The following is a 17,622-nucleotide window of genomic DNA, read 5'->3' on the forward strand; positions in this document are numbered from 1 at the left end:
GTAATTTCACATGTACCTGAGGAGTAAGCCCATAAACTCTACTGCACAGTAGTTACAAACAGAAGGCCGTGAACTGAAGCAGCTTTATACATAGTTTTATTTCTTTTAAATAAATTAAAAGTACCAAAAATCTGAAAAGCTGAAAACACATGTTTCCTTGTGTACCTTAATTTTATGACAAAACCAAGACAAAAAAAATCACAATGAATCCACACCTTAACATCAACGGATACAGTGGCATAAGAAGACACTTAAAATCAGAGGGTTCTGATCACTGATGGTTTTCTGTTTGACAGGGTGCATGGATGAACAATCCCACAAATTTGAACTACGAGGAACACCTGCGTCCGGCTCATGCCACATTTTGGCAAAGTTCAGCTTAAGGCCAACAGAAGAACATACACAATAAGGCAGAAGAAACAAAAATAAAAAAAGGTTTAAGATTGTCAGCTGTGTGATCCTGGGAGAGTCTGAAAGTAAAACTGATAAAATAGAAATGTGAATGCTGATAGCTCTTGGGTAAAACTGTTAAAGAGGAAACGGCACAGAAGTTCCTTATTCCACTGACCATGACATGTTTTGCAACAGTAACTACAGAGAAAAGGCTCCTCTGTGGCACAGAAGTGATAGGAGCACAAAGACAGGCTGCTTCCTGTGGAATAATGAGCCATTAAATCTCGCTGAACCCACATCCAGAAAGATGCTGCATCATCTGGATTTACCAGGAGGAAACACAACGGCTGAGTCTTGGCATGACACCGTTCTAAAAACAGTGAATAATGAGCGCTTAAGTGGAAAAAACTGGTAAACAAACAAGACATTAGCAGTACCACCTTCATGACAGACAGGACAAACTGTAGATATCATCACAGACCGAACAGTCAGACAGGTAAACAATCACTATTTACACCATTTAAGACGTCAAGAACACAGATGGTGAGTCCCCATTCGATTCCGGTTAACCAGGAAGTTAGTGTGTGAACAGACTTGTTTTGTAACTCAAACGGAACTGACCAAACCAGAGGTAAGACTCACAGCTGAAGTTACTGAAAAACACTGCAAACGTCTACAACAAAAGTTTTCCTCTACAACACGGTGATAAAAATAAATGATGAATACTTTCAATGCAGATCGGAAAATAAAGTAATAAAAACCAGAAACTTTTCAGATGGTGCAAACAAAAATATAAATAACAGTTAAAATAGATAAGCTAACAAATAATCATCAGGTGTCATAATATTGTCCCCTCAGCTAAAATGCTGTAAAACCAATGATTGTCATGATTTAAGCTTCTCTGTGACAGAACTATCCTACTTCAAACTACATTGATCCATTCAGTCTCTATAACTTCGGGTCTTTTTCTTAGCTTTAGTGTGAGTGATCCTTTCCTTTTTTAACATGATAGTGTTCACATTCATACCTCTCACTGTTCAGGGTTTTATTTTGGCATGATAAGAACAAGTGTCAGCTGTCGACTCTAGTCTGGAGGCACAGGTCCTTTAGGTCATCAGAAAGTGCATAGACGTCAGTTCAAACCTCTCCTACGTGCTTCCACATCCAGCAACTGGTCATACTGTTCATGGACTGAATGTATGTAACTCTAAAATCCTCTAATCAAAATCTTGGTATCTCTAATGTAAGGGCTTTTATAAGGTAAAGTGCAGCTGCACTGGTCTCCAAAAAGATGACTAGGTAAGTGGATCACGTTTCAGTGTCCTTCAGGTCCGAGTCCTTTGCAAACAGTAAGCCAGGTATGGAATAAACTCCAAACCCAGGAAGATCGATCATTCGTCATCTCCAGCCATGAGGAAACCCAGAACGAAGTCGATGGCTTTCTGTCGGTCGTGTGATGTCTGCCTGCCTACCAAGTTGGGAGGAGGTCGGATGAGAAGGCTGGCAAAGAGGGTAGCTGAAATACAACACAGAGTGGTAAGCCATCAAGTAAACCTTTACATGCTCTATGTAATTATTATTGTGAGTGAGTGTATATACCAGACTTCAGCAATATTTTCAATAGACTCTTGGTTTTTTAGACAACAAAGAGTATAAAAGGTGTGTGTCTTACCTATGAGGTTGGCTGTCAGATTGTTGTTGTGTGAGTGTTTGAGAAGTTCTTTCAGAAAGGCCATTAGGTAGCGGAACACATTACGGTGGGCCCGGGGCAACTGGGAGATCAACTGCACCAACACAGAGACAGATTACTCAATAATATGTACAAACAAACAAAAAAAAAAATCAACGCTATATTCGCCTGTGCAGTATATATAATGACAGCAGTGTAAAGGACACCTGTTTGCAGAGACGGCTGTCATGAGCGCAGTCTAGGCACCGCTGGTAGAGTTCGTAACACACCACGGGCTCTGGTAAGGCTTCCAAAAAGATCAACAGAGCTTCAGCGACAGAGTGGTTACAACCAGCTGCATCAACAGTCAGGGAACCATTTGTAGTGTATGAGTGTAACAACTACAAGTACAACAGCTACTACACTGTTCTGCCTATACTTTATATCTTATTCAACAGGTGGCCAAGCCTACTTAACACCACCAACAACATCACAGCTGTGTTTATTTGCCATTTAAAACAGTAAGAGGATACGGATGGAGTCCGGGATGCTGGTGTCCAGACAGTCAATGAGGCTCTGTAACTCCTCTTGTAGGCCTGGTGTCTGAAACAAGTCCTCCTGGGAGACAAACACAAAAAAGGTGCTTACTTAATTTACTGTGTTATGTGCCAGGCACACACAAGCTTAAGAAAACCCCCACAGAGGATTATTTGGTAAACTGTAACCAAATGTTAGTCTTCTGTTTCTACAAATAAAATCAGATACTCAAAAAACACATATTTGAGCTGCTTATAATCATCACATAGAAAAACATATCCAATATATCATAGACATGCCATTATGTCATCACATCATGAGCAACAGAACACCTTTATCCAATGTGAAAGAAGCTTTAGAATAGGCCTGTCACGATAACAAATTTTGCTGGGCGATTAAGTGCCAAGAGAAATTATTGAGATAAGCGATAATATTGTCGTTTTGAGACCATGTTCAACTAATATAATGATAACGACATATAATGCAAGTACACCCTTTCAAAGATCAATAAACTTTAATATCTAAAGAACATTTAGCCCCCAATCATTATTATCGTCATCATCATCATCTTATGAGTAGTGGTAGAATCGGATGTTGCCTCCCGATCAGGACTCAGATATATATTTAGTAGGGCTCTCAAACTTGCTATTTGAGTGACTTGCTATTTGCCGCCTTTATAGAGAATCTTGAAAGTATCGGATCGGGACTCGGTATTGGCAGATACTCAAAATCTATTGAGTCGGACTCGAGGGCAAGAACCTGGTCGGGACATCCCTAGTATGCGCATTGGGCCACTGTGCGCAGACAGCTGCAGTGAATTTTAAAAAGCACAGGAGGACTAGGCTTATGGCGATAGGCCTACTTTAGAATTACAAATGCTGACAAACAGACGACCAACATGTCTTTCAGCAGATGACCCTTGTTGAAGCTCTCTCACCTGATCACATGACTTGGTAAAGAGATGGTTGACCAGAATCCACACCTCTTTGGGAATCTTCAGGGGTTTGTCCTCAGTACCTGCACTATCCACCATCAGGAAGTTCACCTTGGATTTTTCCTGATATAGAGGAAAATCACATTGTTTAACATAGTCTGGAATAAGACACTAATGAATACGTTCATTACAGACACAAGAAATACAGGATATTTTTGTGTATAATATGATTCATAGTGCAACAGAGAGCACTAGATTGATTACACATGAAACATGGAGGAGAGCCATTTTACTAAGAGCTGGATATCACATTCCTTTTATCCATGCAAATGGATCCCTGAGATCTCACAGGAGATGTCCACAAATAACCACAGCTACTGAGGCAGCACATAAAGACAGGAGAAACTGGAGACGGCCCTTTAATGGGGTACAAAGTCAAAATGGAGAACTAATGTGATATTCTACGAAATGTTTTAACACCCAAAGATATTTATGGTATAATGAAACTCACAGAGGGGACTCTGGATGGAGCTTTAACATGAAAGACATTTATATTCTGAGTGGCTCTCTGTTTACTCATGCAGCTATTCCTTTTCACTGAGCAGTAACAAGTTATGAAATGGAAGAGGAGGCTTGTCGTTAGGCTTCCTCTCATTATGAAGGAGTTGTGCAACAAGGGCGACCTGCCGTGAAATGAGATGTAGGTCAAACAAATGGATTGTGGGAAAGTGAAAGTGTGGTTGACCCACACCCACAGAGATTACAGCTGAAGCACAGTGCAGTCTGTGATTGAGTGTGGATTGTCTACTGCTGCACGAGTCAGACTTTAGAAATGTAAGGTCATTTGATTTTCAGACCAGGAATCCAAGGTGCAAGTCTTATGAAACAAGGTTGTGCTTCTGCTTGTACAACAAAAACACTTGATCTGATAGGACTACAAAAATGTTTTTATCATCATCATCATCACGGTATAAGAGGAAAAAAAAAAAAAAAAAAAAAAAAAAAAAAAATCGATGAATCTGATTCTGAAATCAATTACAGCTTATCGGCCAAAAAGTCTGTAAAGAGATCAATGGTGTGACCTTGACTAAACCCAGTATTGACCTAAAAAAAGACTCATTCACCACTTTATGTAACAACCATGCTGCCAGTTTGATGTTAGGTTTTTAGAGTCTTAGAGACAAAATCATTTCTCAAAATAAAGACGCCATTGAGAAAGGAGCAATGACTGAGGCAGATACCGATAACATCTTGCTCCCAATTAAACACAGAGGCTACGCAGCCTCACATTTAGGCTCTACCTTGAATGGGCTGTTAATCTTAGAACTGTAGAAATTTGTCTGTAGTGCAACATGAGCTGGGAGCTTTCCGGTGTTGTTAGTGTCACTGTATATGTCAAGTTGACTGCTCTCTTTAAAACTATAATCTCACCTGTGAACTGCAACATTCTTGTAGAAATGCCTCCACACACGAGATCAAGATTTAAATCTCATGTATACTGTGTAATATATGATAATCAGCAGTGTGTGAACTGATCTGGTTTAAATCAGTTGTTGTTTTCCTGCACTACAGCTTTAGGTCTAAAGTTACACATTAACAGGAGGTGAACGTTTGTGTGGCTTTTTGTTGATATGACCTTCTGCCATGAGTAATTCTATTAATGCTTGAACCAGTTTCTCTTTATGACACAGACACATGAGTAAACTGCCATAAAGTGGATAATGATCACAGCAGTCTAAGGTGGTATGGACCCTGATGTGACCGATAGCTGATCAGTATCAGTGTTAATATTTTACCTTTTCCATGTAGCTGTCCTCTCCCTGAGCAAGAAGTCAGCCCCACAACCACAGTCAAGAGTTGGAAAGGAATGATCAAGGCAAGTAGAGGCGACGAGGGAAACAATAGAAGAAAGAACAGAGTAGATAGAAGTACTATGCACAGCTGCAGAATCAGAAAAGAAGATTATTGACTGAACTTGAATCAATTATCAGAATGCCAGTGTGGAAAATAAAGATTTAACAGAGTACTGATTGATAGAAACACTATGAATCAGATCAGTTAGGGTAAAAAAAAAAAAACACAGCACCATGGAAGCAGACAGAAATGATTGTGTTAAAGACCATGAAGAGTCTGAGAAACAGTCTAAAACAGGTCTAACATGAGTCACTTTTTCCTGCTCTTTAGGAGCTCCCTTATGTTTTTGCCACTTCCTTGTTCCCTTGGCCCCTTGTGGCCAGAAATATACAAGTTGACACATTTTCTACTTTCCAAATATAGGTTCTCTCTGTGCCCGAGTTTACCCTGAGGGAGAGAACAAGCCCTCACGTGTCCTCGCTCAGGTTTCAGGTAGTGAACTGGTCTGTGCAGAGGAAGTGTTACATTTCACATACATCAATTACAACTAATCTGAGGACAATGCGTTTACATTCACTAATTCCATCCCTGCTTTTAACTGGTCTGCTTGCATCTGACTAGCTTTCCCTTACCAGGTCGATGAGTTTGGTGATAGGGATCTCTCTGATGGGCTTCTTCATGCGGCACAGGGTCTCCAGCGAGGTGCCAAAGCAGCTGGGCAGGTAATTGCCAGAGATGGTAATAAAGTAGTCCTTGCCACGGTCCAGATGGAGCACCAGAATGTCCTCTATGGAGTCTTCTCCAGAGTTTAGCAGCGTGACAGAGTCTTTGCTGACGTACACCTCCAGAAAGATTTCCAGTGTCTCATCTGATCAGAAATATATAAAAACGACAACATTAACAACAAAAAAATTAGAAATTGATAAGCTGACAGAGGAGTCAGAGAGTGTCATTAGAATTAAAATTACTTACTTGGTTCTAAGAATCCATCACTTGGGTCGGCACGCAGCCAAGGCTTGCAGTACTGTGAGTCATTGAGTTTGGGGATGAAGGCAAAGTGACAGGTTACCTGCCCGTCATTTGTTATGAGGAAATGCTCCTTTTGAAGCTGCCGGAATTTTACATTCTCAAATGCAAACTGTAAAACAAGTACAAAGAAGAGATGCTATACATTACAAATGTGGAGACCAAGCTAGGTTGTTTTTAAAGTTGGGTTTAAAACATTAGAGTTAATAGTAAATAGCTCAGTATTCTTACTTCTCTCCTACTCAGGGATAGAGATGGGAGGAAGTCATTCTCCATCCGATCCATGGCACGTACAATCTCCTCAAACACCTTTTTGTGGCGCTGCTCATCTACAACCTTCACCTGTCACACACAGATGCATGTTTATGTAAATACGTGTGAGTCACACAAACGATATAGAGAGGAGCCCTGTAGGGCTTTTTTGTTTGATTGTCTAACTTACCCCTATACTGAAGAGGGAGCTGACAGGTTTATGATCACTTGTTTTCAGCTCCATGTGACTTCGGTATTTTAGCTGCTTCACATTGTTGCCCCGCCACAGGATTCTGTCACACCAAGCCGGGACACGGCACTTCCCACTGCAGGAAACAGACACAGTTTTAGATTTAAAAGTCTGAGATCGGACATCAAGTACAAACATAGTAATGCTGACCCAGTATTAGTTTAATGATAAAGGCCAGAACAGGCTTCCTTATAAGCAAAGATTAATCAGAATACCAAGAAAGAAACTTAAACCTGTGGCCAATCACAATACAAATTGAACTCTGGAGAAAGGGATGTGTTTTTACCTTGAGTCCCATCGATCTGTTTTAGGGTCATACTTGTATGTGGGAAGGAAGTTAATCTCTCCCTCCATAAAGTCTGTGAAGGCTCTCTTTGTCTGCCTCTGAATATTCAGCTACACATAAAAAGTGGAAAATATTGAGTCAAAAAAAACAGAAGAAAACCTTAATTATTTCCACGTACAAAAAAAGAATGTAGCAATCCAAAAACATGTAATGTTTTCTGTTGTATTTTCAAAACTTCTGTTCATGAAGAAATAAGTCAAATTCACTGGTAATACACAATGCACATCCAAAAATAACTTGACACACAGATGGGGTTAACAGTCCGTTACCTGATCAACCTCCTGGAGTTTCTTTAGCTCATTCTGAGCAATGAGCTGTTTGACTTCAGCAGCATCGTACATAAAGAGACGATAGTTCAAGTCTCCCAGCCAGATTACCACACTGAAAACACACAGAAATGACAGAAGAAAGGTTTAACCAACACAAGTCAGGCTTACAGTTACAGTGGTATACAACAAAACAACCAAGTCACACTTTGCAGATTAAATCAGAGTCTCATCGTCAGTCTCAAAATGAAAGACAGAGAAACTCACTCGTGCTTGACAATACTGAGAGGTGGGTAGTCAAGCAAGTGGAAGGTCATACGGGCACATATGTCTTTATAGTCCTGATTTCGACGCTCAAAGTCTTCCACATGTGCTGCTAGATGAGAGTTTACAATGCAGAAGCTGGTGTTGTGGAAAATAAACCTCACTGCCACCCCTCCTTTGTTCCCCTGAAACATAAAATACACAGGACCTTAAGGTCATGCACACTATCTACAAATTGCAGATCATAGGTTAAAGGGTTATGGTTCTTGGTAATTGTTTTCTTAGATAGTGTGAACTAACCATTTTTCCCATGATTCCTGTCCCCACATGCTCTGCAGCGATGTCTTTTATATGATTCTTGTGTACCTTTTTGACAAAGACCACAAGCATCATGCCAACTAGTCGTATGATCCGGACCTGTAGACATAAAAGCAAGTCAGTATGTAAAGATGGCAGGGACTTATAGGTTAGTGAAGTAGGACTAGGATTCCACCAACGAGTTTATCACTCACCCTCTTGTACTTGGCTTTGGGATGCAAGCTCCTCTCCACAGCTTCTACCCACTGCTGCTCCTTTGACGAGTCCATGTAGAAAAAAGCTTCAGTGCTGAGGTCCAATTCTTGAAAACTAGAGTCACAAATCAAGTCACCATGTTGAATGTTTCTCATATGACAATATGTAGGACTGTAATGTGAGGTGTGGTCAACTCACCCCAGAGCATAAATATCAGGAGGTTCAGTGTCACAGCCGAGCCAGGGCTCTAGGCTCATGTCTGGAGACTGGCCGTTAACGTTCCATGTACCCGTGAAGAACCTACAAAACAACAGATAGTGTACAGTGAACGGCGGCCGAAGCAGCAACAATCGTCTCCACATTTACAAATCAAAATAACAAAAAACAGACACACTGTGAAAAAGCAGCTGCTCTCACCTGAAAGGCCGGATGTCCACATACTCGCTTTCCTTCTTGCCCAGGCGGTGTTTAATAAGATACTCTCTCTGTCCTGCCTGGCTGGAAAACATGGCATGTCTCATACTGTTAGAGGTGGGGCTGTCACACCAAGATGGTGGCCTCTCCACATAGTCAAACCCTGACCTGAAACTACTGGAATAAAAAAAATGAAGGGATAATTTAATACCAGCAGTGACCCTATGAAATCAAACATGTTTAAAACTAGAAAAGCATTTCCTGAAGAAAATGCAAGTTTGATTGCTGCAGCTGAAGCATTGCTTTGAACGCTGATGTGAAGGATTGCTCTGAATTGCTGGAGAATCTGCAATCTGAATTTAATCTTATTTTATTTATAAACTTATTTTGAAAAGTAGAAAATGTTTTTAAATATTATGAAGATATGAAAAAGAAACAGCTGAAGACAAGAACAGTATGAAGTCACTGACCTGCTGACTGTGGGCAGCAGTGGCTCAGTGGTATAGCAGGGTTGTCCAATAACTGGAAGGTTATTCCTAGTCACCATTGTGTGTCCTTGGGCAAGGCACTTTACTCGCATAGCCTCCAGTGTACTCACTGGTGTATGGCGCTCTTTGCTGGGCTGCCTTAAGCAATTTCCCCATTGTGGGACTAATAAAAGTTTCTTAATTAATTTATTAAAGAATAGCCTGTGAATATACCACATGAAAGGTCTGAGGCTGGAATACTATAATAATACCATAAGCTTACGCACATGCTGTGTGATTTGAATGTGGAAAAGTAGTATACAGCTGAAGGATGATCAATATGACAGATATAATGCTTAAAGTCTGATAAAGACTACAAATGCTTTGTATGCTTCTTGTGTGTCAGCATGTCACCATGGTAACAGCCCTGAATGTTTATCAACTGCCCCTAACTGCAGCTCTCTCTGTCCCCCTCCTAATGCATTTCCAATGTAAAAACACCCTCTAAACAACTTCTGGTTTTGTCCAAACCGAAGCACTCAGACATATGGACACCGTCAGAATCGCAAGATGTTGCTCTACAACACAGTATAATTTTTATGTCTATGATGTCAAAGATGTGGAATTGTCAGCGAGTTAGAGAATATGGCTGCTCTGCTTCTCTGTTTTTGTTAAATTACACTATGTCTTAATGGAAAAATAACCAGCACTCTCCCCAAACAGCTGGCTGTACAGGCAAAACAGTTTGGTGTTCAGTTTTACCAGTTGTTAGCTTTCTGGCACCATCAGAAAGCTAACGAGTGTTCCTTTGAACCAAAGGTGCAGGCCTGAGTGCAGGTTAGAGAGATTTTTTTTAGGCATCTCCTCAGCCTCTCTTCACTCTGCTGAAGATTCTGCCCACTCTGGCTCTCAACATTCCGCGCAATACACACTACTGTTAAACTCAGAAGAGACCTCAAAAACCACTTCATCTTTAATCACCTGCCATTTGAAGATGGAGCTGAATTTTTAAGTATTTTAAGCTTTGAATGGTTTCTCTATCTTGAAATGTGTAGGGCTTTGAAGGGCTCCCTCATTGACTCCCATGTTAATTTGAGGGTGGAAAATGCTGAATAATTTTAATATTATAATATTTTTAATTATTACTGAAGGTTTCCGGGAATGTCCTGAATGAGCTGAATCTTTAGAAGTTTGAGCGGTTTGAATCGGTCAATGCATTCTGAAGATGGGCCGAGCCAAAAAAGATTCTGCCCACTGCTTTGCAGCAATCAAACTATTAAACAAACCTGACTTACTCTGGCTTGGTGTTTGAATTGTCTTTGGCCTGGAAGGAGACAGCTCTTTCTTTGGGAATGGGTGCAGGAGGCAGAGGATTGGATGGAGTGAAGGAGGCTTTGCGAGGAGGTAGAGCGGGCACAGGTGGAGGTTCCCTAGAGGCAACAATGCGATTCTGGTGGTTCTTCTTTTCTTCCACTTTGAGAGCATTGTTGAAGTGTTCTTCAAAGCCAAAGTCTGAGGCAAGCGATTGAACTGGGTCTTCAAAAACAGAAAGAAGAAAATAATCAAACTTTTCACATTAGCTATTATTCGTGCTTCTTTCTTTCTTAACTGCAGACACAATGCATGATTACTTGTGTTATTCTGATTTGTTGAAGTGCTGTTGTTGAGGTTTAGAGGCAGTGCACTGGTAGATTTGGGTGGGTTGACTGCAGAGACCGCTGCGTTCGCTGTCCTGCTCAGTCTCTGTGGTGGAATGGGGACTGGACCTCTCTGGGTTGTTGGCTCCATCGCTTTGGGTTTGGTGAGTTTGGACTGAACTAAAAAACCCAAAGAGCACATATTAAGAAGCAGCCTCTGTTTGACAACAACGATATACATGAATCTTAAGCTTTTTAAATAGAGTAGCATCCATTATTATCTTAGCTTCACATTACATTAATAAACCCACATCCTGTTTTAACAGACCTCTGTGCAAATGTAAATATGAAGAGAAGTAAAACAAAATTGCACCACACCCAGCAGATAAATGTTATCATTACAGGAGGTAGAGGAAACACAGCAAGCACATGTCCTGTGAAGTTCCCATCACACTACTGTAAGATATTATGAGCATTAATGTAAGTCGTAACTTCCAAACTCGATGAACAAGTTTTGGAGGGAAGTGATTACGTAAGACCTAATGTAGTCATTCCCCTCCCCTAAAGAGTGAGAGAACAGCATGTGTGTTAAATATCCCTGCGTATTGATCTTCCTCAACCAACTAAAAATGCTCTCAAGAATACATCTCTGCTACGGCATCAACACAGACACTGTGCTGGAAACTGTGCTAATTCATTACAAACTTATTCAGCTAAAACATAACTGTAAAAGTAAAATCATGATGGCATAAAGCCTTTTTTTGCTGGCTGCCTTGATGAAAGCATCTGATTTCAAAAATGGCAGCCTAAGGAGTCTTTCCACCGATGTGTGTGTGGCAAGAATACACAGGAAATCAGCAGGCAGTGTAATCCACCCTCTAAATAAATGTTAAATGAGTGATTAAATAATTAATCATCCCATTGCCTTAGACTACTAATAAACAGCAGAGACTTACCTTGTTGCTGAGCACTCTTCACCTGGGCAAAGAAAGTCTGAGTCCGATCATCATCCTGGAGTTCCAACAGCAGTTCTGGGGCTTTTTCTCCTTTGATTCGTATCCTAACATAGGCTGGGGAGGAAAAAAGAAAACACACACACACACACATACATGTTTGACACCCCGAGACTTTGCAAACACACTAGAAATGCAGACTGTCTGTGAAACAAAGCAAAGTGATTTAACAGTGACCCATTTCAGCATTCCTTTAGAAAGGCCTTGGTAACTCATGACTGCTGCTACATAAAGACATTCAGCTGCTGGCATGGTCTAAAAAAATGTAGGAAGGCAGGAAAGGAGCTGTGCTGTGATGAATGTGAGAATATAAGATAACCTCTTCAGCTTGCACTGCACTCAGTTGCAAGATCAGAAATCTAGAAAAAAAAACTGCTTATTTAACCTGAAGATAAATAAAAAAAAGTACTCACAATCTACAGAGAAATCAATCAGAAGGGCCTCTTCAGCTTCTGAAATGAAAGAGGGAAGAGAGCTCAAAAACAGCACAGTTCAAAGGTCTGCAGTGGGAGTAAACCTGAGGCGTTATAAATTATTCCAACTGGCCCTTCTTCTTCGTTGTTGATTTTTAAATTTTCTCTTTCAGGTCCCCCTTGGACTTTTGCACCACTGCGCCATGACCTTAAGTAAACGGTAACACTACTATGCATGGCGGTTAAAGAATGTGAGGGTGTGTCTATTGGAGATATACAGTGGGGAAAAAAAGTATTTAGTCAGCCACCAATTGTGCAAGTTCTCCCACTTAAAAAGATGAGAGAGGCCTGTAATTTTCCTCATATGTATACCTGAACTATGAGAGACAAAATAAGAAAAGAAAATGTAGAAAATCACATTGTAGGATTTTTAATGAATTAATTGGTAAATTCCTCAGTAAAAGAAGTATTTGGTCACCTACAAACAAGCAAGATTTCTGGCTCTCACAGACCTGTAACTTTTTCTTTAAGAGGCTCCTCTGTCCTCCACTCGTTACCTGTATTAATGGCATCTGTTTGGAGTCGTTATCAGTATAAAAGACACCTGTCCACAACCTCAAACAGTCACACTCCAAACTCCACTATGGCCTAGACCAAAGAGCTGTCAAAGGACACCAGAAACAAAATTGTAGACCTGCACCAGGCTGGGAAGACTGAATCTGCAATAGGTAAGCAGCTTGGTGTGAAGAAATCAACTGTGGGAGCAATTATTAGAAAATGGAAGACATACAAGACCACTGATAATCTCCCTCGATCTGGGGCTCCACGCAAGATCTCACCCCGTGGGGTCAAAATGATCACCAGAACTGTGAGCAAAAATCCCAGAACCACACGGGGGGACCTAGTGAATGACCTCCGGAGAGCTGGGACCAAAGTAACAAAAGCTACCATCAGTAACACACTGCGCCGCCAGGGACTCAAATCCTGCAGTGCCAGACGTGTCCCCCTGCTTAAACCAGTACATATCCAGGCCCGTTTGAAGTTTGCTAGAGAGCATTTGGATGATCCAGAAGAGGATTGGGAGAATGTCATATGGTCAGATGAAACCAAAATAGAACTTTTTGGTAAAAACTCAACTTGTCGTGTTTGGAGGAGAAAGAATGCTGAGTTGCATCCGAAGAACACCATACCTACTGTGAAGCATGGGGGTGGAAACATCATGCTTTGGGGCTGTTTTTCTGCAAAGGGACCTGGACGACTGATCCGTGTAAATGAAAGAATGAATGGGGCCATGTATCGTGAGATTTTGAGTGAAAACCTCCTTCCATCAGCAAGGGCATTGAAGATGAAACGTGGCTGGGTCTTTCAACATGACAATGATCCCAAACACACCGCCCGGGCAACAAAGGAGTGGCTTCGTAAGAAGCATTTCAAGGTCCTGGAGTGGCCTAGCCAGTCTCCAGATCTCAACCCCATAGAAAATCTTTGGAGGGAGTTGAAAGTCCGTGTTACCCAGCGTCAGCCCCAAAACATTACTGCTCTAGAGGAGATCTGCATGGAGGAATGGGCCAAAATACCAGCAAAAGTGTGTGAAAACCTTGTGAAGACTTACAGAAAACGTTTGACCTCTGTCATTGCCAACAAAGGGTATATAACAAAGTATTGAGATGACATTTTGTTATTGACCAAATACTTATTTTCCACCATAATTTGCAAATAAATTCTTTAAAAATCCTACAATGTGATTTTCTGGATTTTTGTTTCTCATTTTGTCTCTCATAGTTGAGGTATACCTGTGATGAAAATTACAGGGCTCTCTCATCTTTTTAAATAGGAGAACTTGCACAATTGGTGGCTGACTAAATACTTTTTTCCCCACTGTATAATCTCAAACATGTTACAGAGGAATAAATAGATTCCAGGGTAGCTTAAAATATCCTGACATCCTGGTTGAAACTTAAACAGAACAAAGTTGATATAATCTGTTTGGATTAGAAAACCAAAAAAGTCACATACCTCTCACAATTTCGAAATGGCCATTGATAGGTATGGACAACTGAGCCACTGGACGAGACACAACAGCTTCCGGGGTGGCCAGAACACCCAATCTGGTGAGAACAGCACAGACTCCCACTTAAAATCATCTAAAACATAAACAAGCTGCAGACAAGCTGCAATCATAGTATTCCCACAACTGCAAATCTCTTGGGATTAAATTTCATGCACAGCATTAAAAAATTAGCATAACAGAACACAACATGCATCTGGTTAGATGTGGGGGATTACATTATGTTCATCAAGTGGTGAAAATTAAATTTGACAATACAATATTAACAATAACAAAGCACATGCACACATGCAAAACATGTAATCTGCAGGCTGGTTGCTTTAATTGAATGAGCAAACAATAGCAAAATAAAAACTACTGAACAGGCACGGTGCTTTTGTCACAGTGGAAGGATGTCATCAATACTTGAATGAAGCATATTCAGAGGATCTAATCTTGGAGTCATTAAATAATCAGCACCCATAGTTTCAAATAATAATGTCAGTCAGTGTGGGCACTCCACAATAGCTGACTAACAGCCAGGGTCAAAGCAGCTCTCTGAGCACTGCCCACGCTTCCCTTCCAATCCACAGTATGACTGATTACGGCTGAGGAAAATGATTCAGCCCTGCCAGGCAAGGCGTGTCCGAATGCGCCTTGCCGTTCCTCGGCTTCAGCGAGGCAACCTTTGATGTCGAAAAGCAACATGACATCCAAAAAGCAGGGACCTTCTCCCTCACACAGGGATGGACAAAATAATATAAACACCTTACAATATTACAGCCCCGCATTGAATGTCAGGCATGATGCTTTAACTTATGTTATCTGTTCTTCTAACTTAGAAACAATTAAAGAATAATAAAAGGAAAAACTCATTCTTAATTCAAATCTGACCCAAAAACACTTAAGTAAGCGCTTGCTTTACAGACACACAGACATACTACATTTTATAGAATAGTACTTCACTGCTATTTCCTCTGGAATAACAACATCTTTATAAAAAAATATCAGCACTGTCACACCTGGTTGCTACTAAGCATTTATTCTCCCTGTCAAGAGCAGTGTTTCTCAGTGTGAGTGGCTTTAACACAGTTAGCTGAGCATGTTGCCTGTGTGCCCATGTGAGTCTCATTACTGCCCAGGACTAACTGAAGGAATTCTGGATAATCTGCCGTGATCTGGCTCCTTGTCAGATGAACCTCTTTGGCAAAAGCCACACAGATGATTTAACATAACCAACGTTCCCTGTTACAGAACAAATACTAGAACTGTTTTTAGGGAACACGTTCCATCACCCGGAGGTCAAGAACCTGTTGACGTAATACTGAACAGAATAAGTGAAGCCCTGAGTCCTGGTGCAACTACCACAACTCTAGGGTTGCACGGAGGAGTGATAAGTCTACAAATAACATCAAAACAAAGCACGTGTAGCACAGACTACATGCAGCACAGCCATCTAGTATCCTTCCTGAACCCAAGAGGATGAGGTCATTAGAAAGTGATACCAGCAGCAACATACTTCAGCCAAGTCTACTACTCAGTGTGACATCATTACCACACACACCTTCCTGACTGTATTTTGAACTATACTGAATAAAAATACATCTTCAGGTAAACTCCAGCGAATGACCCAAATAACTGCAGCTGTCAAAAATGTGTGATTTACTGGAATAAAGACAATGCTATAAGAAACTACTAGAAAACACCTTGTGACATTCACCTACTACACACACAAAGATGTCAGTTATCAGGTGCTATGATACTTACATAAACTCTCCACTGCGCTCAATTAGTGACAGTAGTCTGGACTCCTTCTGGCCAGACCTCAGCTCCTGACCTTTAACAGTGTGAGCGGCACAATCAAGGAATAAGTGTGACTGAGGATGAACAGCACTGACACAGGCTGAGCCTCGCTGTTATTTTAGGATTTTTGAAGAATACTAGTGGTTAGAAAAAGGTGATAGAAAAAAAGCCATGCCAAATGAAAACAAGGAAGCAAATTAAAGTGACAGATGAAAGCTGAGTTTGTTAGTGGCAGCTAATTTAAGGTAAATCACGCCTAACTGTTAAACAAGTGAGTTAAATTAAACAGACAGGATTGTATTTTCACGGTTAGCAGTGAATTAGAATAAAAGTCAGTTGTGTGTATATTATTACATTCTGAATATGACATTAGGCTACTAAAGTATAGCAAGTCTTCATATGTGGTTTTGTATAAAGTTAGCCAATGTGCTAACGATATTTGACATTTTTCAGGGATTCAGTGGAAGCTAACGTTAGCCAAAAAGCTAAAACAAACTAATGAGTACCAAATATATATCCTAGCATAACTTAAAAGGATATTGCCAAGCATTCCTCGCCGCTTATTCCCAACGAGGACTCCATTCTTACCGAGATGAAATAAATATCAGATTACATGAGCAAGTACAAATTTCTGACGGTTCAGTCCAGACGGTACGGGCAGAGAAAGTTAAATCCCCACCCGGTGCTGTGGCGGCCTCCTTCCGGGCAGCTGTTCTGCGATGCTAATTGCTAATAGCCTGTTAGCCAGCTGCTGTTGTTGTTTCTCGCCGGTGTCACATATGTTGAACAGAACCAAGAGGACCAAAATGACCCGGCCAATGTTCACCACTCTTGTCAGAGACGTCTAGATATCCGCCATTTAGCGCGTCCCGCTGGGCGTCCGGGAGCTGGCTGCTCGGACTACATAACGTTTGCTAGTAGTTTGTGGCAGATTTAGCTTGTTCAGCTACAGCACAGAGTTTGTTATGTGCACTCCCTCCTCCTCTTTCTGCTGCTGCGGCGGCTGCTGCTGCTGTTTGTTTCGTCCACTCGGCTTCATCAGGTTGATCCTTAACCGCAGTCGGCGTCAAATATGAGGCGCATAGCGCCATCTCCTGCCCGGAGTGTGAAGCAGAGCCTGAACAAAGCTACTGACAGGAAGCTGCAGCACCGTGCGGTACAGTGGATACACTTACCCATGAAAGTTTTAATACAGCTTCTTTAAGGATAACTTGTTTGTTTTTAAAGCATGTTAAGAAATGTTTTTTTAAATGTCATTTTAATAGTTAATTACTAGTTAAAAACTGCTTTTCAGAATTATAAAGTAAAGTATAATCCTGAACTTTTAATAAGCAGATAAGCCTTAAGGAGTCATACAGAACATCATATCATGGATATGCTGCAATGGTTACATGAAGCATTTGATAACACAGATACTGCCTGACACAGGTGCTTATAGCATGAGGAACCTCTGTCCAGGTCTTTACTCATCAGGAATAATGAATAATCATAATTTAATTAGTAATTATTGAAACACAAAAAGAG

The 17,622-nt window shown here is 40.9% G+C and overlaps 1 protein-coding gene across 5 annotated transcripts; it reads right to left on the bottom strand.

Annotated features, from left to right (window-relative positions):
• Positions 1-152: 152 nt before the first annotated feature.
• Positions 153-17,120, bottom strand: ocrl (OCRL inositol polyphosphate-5-phosphatase). Of its 5 annotated transcripts, XM_028415801.1 has the most exons (25): positions 16,778-17,120; positions 16,639-16,681; positions 16,063-16,142; positions 14,265-14,356; positions 12,249-12,287; positions 11,779-11,892; positions 10,817-11,002; positions 10,481-10,721; positions 8,722-8,895; positions 8,503-8,604; positions 8,304-8,418; positions 8,092-8,208; positions 7,795-7,976; positions 7,531-7,642; positions 7,202-7,311; positions 6,856-6,991; positions 6,645-6,755; positions 6,360-6,525; positions 6,020-6,255; positions 5,330-5,353; positions 3,537-3,656; positions 2,596-2,680; positions 2,290-2,417; positions 2,066-2,177; positions 153-1,909 (listed from the first exon to the last, which is right to left on the bottom strand). In XM_028415801.1, exons 2-25 carry the CDS (start codon positions 16,678-16,680, stop codon positions 1,785-1,787), a joined length of 2,949 nt encoding a protein of 982 aa, XP_028271602.1. In that variant the 5' UTR covers position 16,681; positions 16,778-17,120; the 3' UTR covers positions 153-1,784. The 5 variants fall into 5 exon arrangements, with proteins under 5 accessions (XP_028271602.1, XP_028271605.1, XP_028271603.1 ...); XM_028415804.1 differs by lacking the exon at positions 16,639-16,681 and having other exon boundaries at positions 16,063-16,132; positions 16,778-16,787; XM_028415802.1 differs by lacking the exon at positions 5,330-5,353 and having other exon boundaries at positions 16,639-17,119.
• Between the last annotated feature and the right edge of the window lie 502 nt (positions 17,121-17,622).

This window comes from Parambassis ranga, chromosome 10, assembly GCF_900634625.1.
Source record: "Parambassis ranga chromosome 10, fParRan2.1, whole genome shotgun sequence".
In the NCBI taxonomy this organism is placed as follows: domain Eukaryota; kingdom Metazoa; phylum Chordata; class Actinopteri; family Ambassidae; genus Parambassis; species Parambassis ranga.